Here is a 12,440-nt window from a genome sequence, read left to right as displayed (position 1 = left end):
AAGGGAAATATGATATAAATTTCCTACGCGAATATTCATTTCCAAAAAGCAAAAACTTTTATCTGATTAAACGAAGGGCGATACAGTCACTTTTTAAATTTTCACTACATTATTACCTTTTAAACGCGCTATAGTATGGTTTTGTTAAAAAATTGTCACTAGCTGTTCGGGACTTTGAAACCCTACATTAGGAAAAACCTATATTACTTTTTTCTGAACCTAATATCAACTTAAGTGTGGTTTAATATTTGTTAGACACATTACAGAAATTAATTTTCCCCAACTTTACATTATCCCAGAATAAATAATGAATAATAACATACCGCTGTTCTCTCAATTGTTGCATCTGCTTCTCCTTATCACCGATGGCTTCTTCTAAAGTGCTCAAAGCACCTTCAGAAGAGCAATGATGCGCTTGCATAGCCGATAACCTAGCTCGAGCCATATCCACTTGGTTATCTTTTTCCTTTAGTAAATCTTCCAGATTTTCAACCTAAACATACATAAAATTAGCCTAAAATAATGTAGTAAATTAATTTGTTAAAATCAATAATGCATAAAGTCGTTACATACATTTAGAAAGTCCAAAACCCATATCTTCCATCACTATACTTTAATTAATAGTTTTTTTAATGATATGTTTTAATACGTTTAAAAATTCAAGTGGAAAAAGATTTGTAATATTAAATAATAATTATAATATATTACACACGACATATAAAACAAGAAAATAGACGAAATGAACAACCGAAATCAACTTTCGAAATGCATGCAACCCCTAATGTTTCATTAGTATAGTTAGTATTGTTAGTAGACGCATTCAACACTAAAAATAATTAATTATAATGATTCATAAAAGCACATAAAATATGTTGAATTATTTTATTGCTTTTTTTTACGAGAATATATACAATTAAATTTATATAAGCTATATTCTCTATAGGGTTGACTAGAAAAATATGTTAGTCCAGACATTTTCTTGGCCCATTGTTATATATATTGTATACATCTGACCTACCGACCTCAAGAAACTCTACTGTTGTAACATATGCTGATAATACATCGGTTTTATCATCACACGAGGATCCAATATCAGCCACAAGAAACCTCCAACTTCATCTTAACAAAATCGAATTGTGGTTGAAAACAAGCAAATAAATATCTGGGAATGCATTTCAATCGACGTTTGACATGGTTACAAAACGCACACAGCTTGGGCTTAAAAGTAAACCAAATGTATTGACTGATAGGGCGTAAATCTAAATTAACATTAGATAACAAGGTTTTGCTGTATAAGTCAACACTTAGGCGCATTTGGACCTATGGTATTGAACTGTGGGGTGCTACTAGCAAATCTAACATAGATTCCTCCAGAGGTTTCAGAATAAATTGTTGCGAGTCATCGGCGATATTACGTGTCCAACAAACTGATTCAGCGCGATATACCCATAGAACCCATTACGAGTGTGATTCGGAGTGTTAGTGTGAAGTACTCTCAAAGATTATTGGTGCATCCCAATGCACTCGCCAAACAGTTAAATGTGCGCGATGACAGTGAAATGCGTAGGCTTAAACGCAAACTGCCATACAAACTGATTAATAGACACATAAAGTGAGATTTAATAATATCTAGAATAAGCTAGAATAGTTTTTAGAATAAGTTAGGATAGACATTAATAATTAGAATAGTATCTAGAATAATATTTAGATTATAAGTTGTACAGTAGATCACTTACTGAAGTTACATGTTGGTATTACTGATTCCATGTAAATAATACGACAATGTCTTATAGGTTATATTTTTGTTTTTTATACGCTTTGTATGCAATGGTTATAACAAACGAGTGGTAAAATGTATGTTCTCTCAGATGTTATTTAACTTTGCGCAAGTGACAGAATCCACGGTAAAGGCAGCAAACATAAAACTTGGTAAAGTATAATCGAATAAGAGGAATAGTGAGAGTAACTCGAGGTTGTCTAACAGAGACCGAAGAACATTAAAGGGGATTATGGTTAGATAACCTAGAACTAAGTGATAGCAAAGCCCAGCACTCCCACGGGCAATACTCATTCTACAAAAACACTACGGCGGAAGCTTCATAAAGCTAACATCCATGAAAGGACAGCGATTCGGAAACCCTCTATAACAGAAGCTACTTTAAGCTGCTGTTGATTTACTTGATGTAATTCATGAAATAATAATCGGGACTCTGGATCAATACAGTTAACTAGTAAGTCATAATCCGCGTATACAGCTCGGAGGATCATGTTTGTCCTGATTATATCCGGCTCCAAGGAACTTAATGTGGCGTATATGTTACACCGCCCTTTCTAAAAGCAACTGTATCTGTCAATTACTTTCTCCTCTGACTAATGGACAATATATTATCATGTTATAAATAGATAGAGGCCAGATAGCGACAAAAAGACGAGATCAAATAATGATTGACAATCTGCGAGAGACCTAAAACACTTAAAATCATAAATCAGATATTGCAAAAAGAGTGTTTTGGGAAATACATATTAGAATTTTATAAATATAATTAAGAATTTAACTACAGAAATCATAATACTTGTACACTTGACTAATGAAGAGTCACAAAACACCAAAAGACAAATACGATCAGATCTGCCTGATTCCTACAATCAAACATGGAGGGGGTTCTGTAATGATTTGGACGGCAATATAGTGATATTCAGCTGGTACTCACATTCATATCACTGGTCAGATTACTCTAAATAAATATTTCAATCCTTAGCCTCAAGATGAAGTTCTTATTATGACTAGTATTTTTCTGCCAAATACTGCTATATTCCAAAATGATAATGCACCAATACACGGAGCCGAAAACGTTCAGTCCTATTGGGACATGCTCGTAAATTTATGTTTGTGATTGTCTAATATTTCTGATTGTCTTTAGGCAAGAGTGGAAAACCATACAAGGAAAAATGATCCTAGTCACGACAATAACCTGGCTGGGTAAGACCGGATGTTTCCGGAGCTAGTAGACTTACTGCCGAGGATCGTAGTTCGGAGCCCGCGTTAAATTGTAGGTCCAGTCCAGATAAACCCTCGTTAGTAAAAGGAGGCTTTAAAATGTATATAAAAATACATTAAAATCCCAATATTTCCTTTGAATCAAGTGAACAGTTTTAACCTCTTAAGAAAGAATTAATAAACAATTCCTAAAAAAATCCGATCTTTCATGAAAACTGGTCACGTTGATCAACCAAAAAAAAAACAGTATTTACTGAATACTAAAAATTATATTTCTCCTAGCCGAACCAAAAGAAACATTTCACATTTCGACTAATAAAATACGAGGAAAACGGTAATGTGTTTACATGATTGCTGTTTTCGTATAAACGAAGCCGCAAAAAATTGGTTTCCCCGCAATGCAACAGAATCGAAAACCAGAACAAAATCGAAAACCGGTATAATTTAATATTTATTTCTCTTTGGGGGTTGACTTCCACGGCGTTTCCTTTCTCGATGTTTACGGGGGCAACAGCAATAAAAATATAATCAAAACCAAGCTGCAAACCCCGGCTTCCAGTTTCCCATCGAGAGAAATTATTGTTTGTAGTCTAACGCGAATATTGAACGATTTCTGATAGGTCAGTTAAGTTCCGAATGTAAAAAAAATAATATAGTTTTATATAACACTCACGATAACATAATATATATTATATATTTTATTATACCAATGTTGTCTATAATATCTCAGGTTTCAATTGAAATTTTGTTGCAATGGTTGGTTGGGTGGTAAATAATGTTTACTTTATGAAATATATATTAGAGATACAAAAATTAATTGCTCTTTTGGTTAGTCTCGCTAAAACTAAAAAATGACTGGACCAATTTGACTAATTTTGATTTAGAAATATTTGCAGAAGTCCAAGGAAGGTTTGTATGGGGAGAAAAGATGAAATAATTGTAAGGAAAATACTTTAGAATAATACAAAAATTTTGTTTCACATATTAAGTGGCATTATCAGTTGTAACTGCATGTGGCAGTTAGGCACATTTTTGTTGATTATCAAATATTTATGGGTGCGTTCAGAATTTTATTTTGTGACTAAAAATGTTGAAGAAAATGTTGTGGCTGCCAAACTGCGATTAGAACAAATAATAGTGTACAATTAATATATGAAACGTTGAAGATAATTTTGTGCTTTCGTTGGTTATCTACTTTAATATATATTTGATATATAAAATGTTTTGAATGATGGGTACTGCTACTGTGAAAACTAAAAATAATTACAATTGTCAAGAAACTTGTTTGATGTGCGCTTTCTGTTAACATATATTCCAAGTGCCTGGAAAGCTGATAAAGTTATGAAGATAGCAGAACCTGGTAAAAATTGTGACGCAGAATAATACCTCTCAACTAACAATTGACCATGTACACAGAATTACAGGCATAATTTAAAAGTTTCATAAAATAAATAAAGAAATCTTTATTTCTGCTTTTTATTTTAGCTCCATGGAACTCTGTTGGGGACAGGTTCAGTGTGGATCTACCCATAATATTATATAGCACAACTTCCAGCTTTACTGATAACAATAATATCAAAGTCTACAGAGTACTCCATTCAAAAACCCTAACCAATTTTGATAAAGTTGACAAAACATGGACATGGACTAAAAAATAGCGAACTAAATCATTTGAATCAGAATCCCTATCCATATATTTCATAAATATGAGGATCACATCAGAAAGTGTCTCCTTTAACAGTATGCGCATTGCATATGCTAACATAGCAAAATACCTTGACCTGATTATGGATGCCAAAAGTATATACGATAGAAAAGAAAAGCGATGAATTCAACATCAATTCCAGAAATACATTGATTGCTTGGGTGAAATTCCGAGTTATCTATTTACAAGAAGATTATTTGATATAAGCAAATACTTTTAAATAAACTGTGGGGCTGTGAGGCTACAATACCAAAATGGTTCGAAGTACTGAAGCTTCCAAAAAGAAAGTACTAAAGTATATTTTGAATTCACCTTGGTATGTATGTAATGTAATACGGTCAAGACTCTTCGGCCATATGTTTCTGTTACTTGAACTACCTCTATAAGAGAGAGGGATATGTCTATTTTACCCTCCATAGGGCTTTGTGTCGCTATTCAAATAGTCGCATTTTCTTTTCTTGGACAAATCAGATTTTAAGTAAAATAGTAATATAGGTCTTTGTTTAAAACCATTTCATAAAATGTAACCTGCGCAGTCAGTTGGATTCCTGGAATATCATAAGGATGTTAATGATGGGCCCTATTTAATTCATTCAATTAACCGGAACAAAATTAATTAGCAAGAAAAAAAAACTTTTTAACGTTGGATTCTTAGTGTTGGAAGCAATTCTTAGTGTAGTTAAGTGGACTTCGGGCAAAAGTATCGCATCTGAAGCTATAAGGCCACAAAAGGTGATGTGGAAGTGCTCAACTACCCCTAGCCATTAGCTATTCCAAGTAAGAAACATTCAAGCTTTTAAAAATACCTCCAGTCACAGGTTCAAGGTCTAAGGCCATCGAAGGCCGACTAAAATTGTTGTGAATTAACATAGTTTACTGGAATTTGAACATAAGCTTACAGTACAAAGTGAACTGCCACCAAATGCGGATTGCAGTTACTCAGTTTTTTGGCCATAGACTATGATAATCTGGAGTCACTAAAGCTTGGAAACGATTCTATAGAGGGATGCCATGGAAATTTGACCAGAAATAGAGCCATTTCGAAGATTTTCTAAGGAAAACTATCGGACGACGGTACAGCCGATACTGAAACATAATTTTACAGCTATAAGCTGTCCAGATTGAATAACCATCACGTAAATTTCCATGGCCATTTCTTTAGGAGGTAGGTATTATGTAATACGGCCAAAATTATCCGTTAATGTCACTTAAGCTACCTAAATGGTGTACGAGTAAGACGGAGGGGTCTATTTTAGCCCTAGTGTTGATTTCTACCATCGTTTAACCAGTCGCCCCTTATTTTCTTGAAGAAGTCAGTTTTTAAGTATACTTTTAATTCTACTTGTGCTGTTGATAATTGGATCAACTGCTAAGAATCAATTACTGTTCCTAGGATAGGAATTGTGTTTCATCAATACAAAAAACAACGACAAACCACACAACTTTAGGAGCTTGGTTAAGAGCTTTATATGCATCCATGTAGAATTATTTTATTGGTAAACTATTGGCCTCAAGGGCGCATAATGAAAAGGTGTTGTGTAAGGTTTATACAGACAAAAGAGACACGGCTTCTATGAGAGCTTTTTTATTAATTATTTCAAAATGACAACATGATATCGAACAAAATCTAAGCTCTATAATTTTAAGCAAGTTAAATCTTGAATGTCACTACAAACAATGGATTATATTTTGCCCATGCTTTATAAACCAATGGACTTTAATTTTTATGGAAATAGACCCTATTTAGAACTACCATAATGAATTTAATTAAAAATATTAATTTGATTAATTATTGTATTATTACCAGAATGAAAAGCTTAGTAACGTAAACATCAGAACCTTTTATATATTTCATGTCGAATTATAAACATATTAAATGAGAATTGGACGCAATTAATTCTGAATCCAATTTAAATCGTCAAGAATTAATATAGAATAAACCAGCAATGTAAATATTTTAGTTGATAATTATTTCGAGAACGTTTGAATTTTAATGTCTTCACCGAAAATACAACCGGTTAAATACAAAGCAGAAAGGTTCATAATTAACGTGTTGCTTGTTTTATTTTACATGGATTTGATCCAGTGAGCCTCTTAAAATAAAATGCGAAAATGAAGTAATTTTGGATGGAGTAGAAATTACAGTAGAAAAAAATTAAATAACAATAATTATCTAACTGGCAATCGGTATACTTAGATGGAGCGCCTGTAAATTAATTTTAAAAGTTTTATATCAGATATTTATAACTGATTATTAAATAGAGTCGGGTACGTTTGTAACTAACTTCATGTTGAAACCTCAATGGGAGGCGGCAATTTTCAGATTGTGTCATTTGGCCATTAAAAAAAAATCAGTACGTTGAAAATATCTGGATTCACATTTGCGGATTTTTATAGCGTTTTACTTAAAGTTTGAAGAAAAGGCCAGCCGAAGCTCGTTGAATAATGTGTGAAATTTATAGCAATCATGCTGCACCAATAAAATATGTGAATACTGGTTTTGACGTTTTGAAAGTCATGACTTTATCACTGAAATCGAAGAGCATTCTGGAAACCTAAAAAAAATGTATATGTATTTGTGTGGATATGAAGGTAAGAGGTGCCATACAATGTAACCATTGTGTTGTGTAGACGTCCAAATTTTATTTTGAATAAATATACATCACAAGAACGAGCAGAAATAGTGACAATATTTATTGAAAATAATCGTTCCATTATTGCCACTCAGTGGAAATTGTCACGTGAAAAAATAGCACAGTCTGTTTTGAGGAACACAGAATCCTCTATTAATCCATGAAACATTATTGCATCCACTAAAAACAACTCTATGGTGTGGTATTCATACAAATGACCAAGGTGTTGCAGTTACTGTTACTGATGAACGGTACCAAGACATGATTCGATTTCTTGTGCCTGAAATGGAAGAGCAAGGACTAGAGAACATGTGATTTCAGCAAGATGGGGCCACAGAATACACAGCTCGCTCAACAACTCAATTATTGAATGACGTTTTTCCATGATGACTAATTTCGCTAAGTGGCGATTTAGCATGGCCAGCCAGATCTTCGGACTTAAAAACATCAGACATTTCCATATGGGGTTTGTTAAAATCTAAAGTTTATGTGAATAAGCCTCAAACGAGCCAACATCTTAAAAGCAATATTCGTCACGAAATAGAAGAAATTCAGACTCAAATGTTGCAGGATGTCATGAAATACACCTTAAAAATATCCGAAAGTTGCATAGCGAATCGCGGTCACTATTTAGTCGACATAATTTTTCACTCATAACGAAGAAAAAACGTAAAGACCAAACAAACTTTTTATGAAAAATAAACTTACTTATGTTTCCTTTGAGCAAAGTTATAGATAATCAAAATGGCAGTGGGACTTTTGCCTCACGTTGTCTCACCCGATGATGATCAATGCATAATGCAAGAAGAGTGCGCCGAATTATTAGAAGTAACACAAGAAAATATTTGCTATCGCTTGAATAACATGGCAATGATTCAAAAGCTAGGAAATGTTGTGCCGTATGAATTGAAACCAAGAGACATTGAAAGGCGTTTGGGCCTGTGTGTAATGCTACTTCAATGGCAAAATCGGAAATGTTTCTTGCATTGTTTTAATAAACAGGTGTTAGGAATGATATTTCTATAGGCAAAAAGAGTTTAAATATTCATTAAAATCTTCTTTTCTGAACTCAATGTTCACAAACTAAGAGACGCAGCATACTCAAACTCTCGCAGTAGTATATTAACAGATGGCTGTTAAGATCAGCAATGAAGTACATAAAATTACTGAGCGGAAAATCTGATTAATTTAACAATATCGACTAATTAGTAAAATGTGAGTAAGTCTATAAGAATATATATTAACTTTGTCAACGTCTAAGAAAAAAAAACTAAACTATATTCATACACACTGAATTTTCTTGTATGTTAAGATAACGATGATTATTAAATTCAGAAAATTGAAGCAAATTTATGCCTATGGTGACTAAATATGTACCAATATAATGGCTTTGAAAAAACGTATTTCATTTTTCCATTCAAAGAAAATTGATTTATTCAATTTTCAAACGTTAATCAATGACATTTTTGATTAATTTTCTTCTAAGAACCAGTTTTCTTCGTCAAGAAACGTCAACTGTGTCACTAAATATGTGTAATCCAAGGTTTTCATAATTAAAGACTGTGCCTTTCCTTGTGAAGTTCAGGTATTAAGCTCATTTTGTAAGACAGAGTGCTTTTATATGAATGGCTCAACACTATTTTATGATAGATGTGAGTACCGAAGGGATTTCGGGAGATGAAGTATGTTGATATAACTCTATATATTTAAGAAATTCGTCGATATATTTCAAGGATTAACTGATGCTGTATAAAGAAAATGATCAGATAATCCATTTCCAAGCCCAGTAACTTTTGACTAAGTGATTATATTTGGAATATTTCATGAAACGTTGCCTTGGAAACGCTGGGTAGTATGGTTTCATTAAACTAGTATTGCTACATATTTACTTTAATAAATATTTCAAAATATATGACGTTTAATTTATGGGTTAGTATCTGTTAGACAAAACATTCCAGTACAATAAATGTATATTATTTTTGTGAGTTTTAAAATATTACTTACCATATTTAAGATCGGCCTCACACTGCATCTATTTTACTGGCACTAATTAATGTATGTTTAACAATCACTAATATAATTGCTTGAAAAATTCTGATAACGAAACCGAAAATTGCACAATGTAATATAATAAATTGTCACCTAATCGTAACTGATTGGAGTGCAGATTTTTACAATAAAATTAACTTTAAATATTTAACCAATATAATCATGTTATCTCAGCTCTAGCATTAATTTTTAGTTTTAATTGTTATTAATACATTAACACAATATAAATTTGAATACAACATTTATGCCAGGACAGTTTGATAAGTCAGAGTCTGAGAGTTTGTTTAAGTGATGAGCTCTTCGTTCGATCCAGTTTCTTATCACCTAGACATTTCTTTAGGTTTGGAAACACGAAATAATTGTAGGCCCTAAATCTGGAGAATAAACTGGATGGGGTAGCAGTTCGTTTCGTTTACCTGGCAGATTTTTACCATGGTGACTACATATATGTGCACCCGTTCATTGCTTTAATAGAACAATACTTCTTCCTTCCCCAATTGCGTTCGATTTTGGTTTAAAGCAATAACAAATGTTAAATATTATGTTAGCCAATAGTAGCTTAACCCTTTTCAAGATCTTAAAGTAGCCTACATAGAAAAAATAGAAATTTCACGGTATAGGCGACCTTGGGAAAATGTTTTGTTTAGTTCAATCAACTGTAGTGCTGCGATCGCAAATTGTGATTGGCAGTTTAAATTCCAGGTGCCGCCACTAACATGAAATGTGATTGGTCGATCAAATTGTGTGAAATCAGTATTTTCTATGGGCGTCCATTTTTATGTTTGTTGTTTGTAGGTTATGGTTTTTGTTTAGATCACGAAGTTTTCGTTTTACGTTGTGCATATTTTCTGTTTTACATTAATTATTATAGGGTAATAATATAAAAATTGATGACAAAAATTGATCAGTGTAGTAAAAGATGTAGTGTACCGGGGTAAAATTCTACTACGGAAATTAGACATCGTTTCCCAAAGAATGATCTCGCTCCTTTCCAAAAATGGGTTGATCAAGTAAATAGTAGTAAGTTACCTGGATAAACCACAATGCAAATATATCAACGTCATGGTGTTTGTTATGGACATTTTAGTGAAAAATTTAGAATTATCCTTCCTTCACGAACAGGTATTAGGGTAAATTCATATCCATCATTGGTTTTATCAGGTACATATAAAATTATCTATCTACTACATGTCTGTTTATATATTGTTTGTTTACAGAAATTTAAAACCTTATGAAGATGTTAGTAGTAATAAAATCCAATTAATCTACCAAGTTGTTCGTATGCTGTCAATGTGATGTCTCTACATAAAGAAGTCTTACAAGAAGGTAACAATTAATATAACTGGATAATTAGTAGTAATAAATACTACTTTTAATTGTAAAATATCCCTAAAATATTTGCGAAACTTTAACTTTTTAGAACAATCAGTGTTCAATCATTTTATAGTAGAGGAATTATATATTTAAATTTGATTGCCTTGTTAAGAAAATATTTGTTATGGTGCCATCAATTAAAAATTTAATTGCTACTTTTAGGGGATTTATTAACTTAAAGAAATCTATTTTGTCTAAATTTACAAATAACTACATTTGTTTAACAAATCTTAACCAAAATTGCTTAAAGATTTTTGTTGGATCTATTAGAGGTCATAGAGGTAGAAACAGCATCCTTCCCCTAGTATGTTCGAGAAATTTTTAAAAGGGCTCATCATTTCAATTTTTTCACATCATTCTCCCGGAGAAAATTGTGAAGAAGATGAACATGTTAGATAACTTATATTCTTTTTTAACGGGAGATCTAGTACCACTTGAGGTTGTTAAATCACCAGTTGAGTCTATATTTTCAGTTCCAGAGAATTTTGCTCTGAGGAAAACAAAAGTCTAATATTGTATTTTAGTCTTATTTCAGGATATTTAACAAAACTTCTGAAAAAGAGACAACATGCAATATTTGTCTATATTCTATATTAAGTAGTTCCACAGATTAAATACTCTAAAATCTAAATATTTTTAAAAAACATACATTTTTAGTGTTTCGACTGTCCAATCCATAATGATTTTCAAGACAAAATTTTAAGTTATTCTGAGGTTTGATTGTATTTTTGGTTTAATGAAGTTAAAGGATTAAGGATTTAAAGTTTACCTTCAATATATCAAGATAAGTTAGAACTCTAATAGATCCCATAAAATTGATGGCACTAAACATATATGGGAAGGCCTTATAGAAGAATTATAGATATTTTAATATTGCCTAGAATAGAGTTCATAATTGTTTTTTTTGCTTTTTGTTTATATGTATTTATATTATTTACACTTATGTATATTTGTATAGGATTTTATTTTAATAAATTAATTTTAAAATTTAAATTGTCAAACTGTTAAAAGCTGGTGTGGTAACAACTTCCAGCTTTACTGATAACAATAATATCAAAGTCTACAGAGTACTCCATTCAAAAACCCTAACCAATTTTGATAAAGTTGACAAAACATGGACATGGACTAAAAAATAGCGAACTAAATCATTTGAATCAGAATCCCTATCCATATATTTCATAAATATGAGGATCACATCAGAAAGTGTCTCCTTTAACAGTATGCGCATTGCATATGCTAACATAGCAAAATACCTTGACCTGATTATGGATGCCAAAAGTATATACGATAGAAAAGAAAAGCGATGAATTCAACATCAATTCCAGAAATACATTGATTGCTTGGGTGAAATTCCGAGTTATCTATTTACAAGAAGATTATTTGATATAAGCAAATACTTTTAAATAAACTGTGGGGCTGTGAGGCTACAATACCAAAATGGTTCGAAGTACTGAAGCTTCCAAAAAGAAAGTACTAAAGTATATTTTGAATTCACCTTGGTATGTATGTAATGTAATACGGTCAAGACTCTTCGGCCATATGTTTCTGTTACTTGAACTACCTCTATAAGAGAGAGGGATATGTCTATTTTACCCTCCATAGGGCTTTGTGTCGCTATTCAAATAGTCGCATTTTCTTTTCTTGGACAAATCAGATTTTAAGTAAAATAGTAATATAGGTC

The 12,440-nt window shown here is 32.1% G+C and overlaps 1 protein-coding gene across 4 annotated transcripts in view; it reads right to left on the bottom strand.

Annotated features, from left to right (window-relative positions):
- brp (ELKS/RAB6-interacting/CAST family member bruchpilot) overlaps positions 1-12,440 on the bottom strand; it is a 272,388-nt gene that overhangs the window by 95,001 nt on the left and 164,947 nt on the right. For all 4 annotated transcript variants that reach the window (XM_076411147.1, XM_076411149.1, XM_076411150.1 and 1 more), the window contains one exon: positions 324-493. In XM_076411147.1, the coding sequence (XP_076267262.1) occupies positions 324-493 (170 nt within the window). The remainder of the gene's footprint in view (positions 1-323; positions 494-12,440) is intronic.

The sequence above is a fragment of the Rhynchophorus ferrugineus genome, unplaced genomic scaffold, assembly GCF_030347505.1.
Source record: "Rhynchophorus ferrugineus isolate W39M unplaced genomic scaffold, kcgeb_rfMv2 rfM8, whole genome shotgun sequence".
NCBI classification, from domain to species: Eukaryota; Metazoa; Arthropoda; class Insecta; order Coleoptera; family Curculionidae; genus Rhynchophorus; species Rhynchophorus ferrugineus.
Note: the sequence above shows the minus strand (reverse complement) of the source record. Positions and strands in the feature narration are given on the sequence as shown.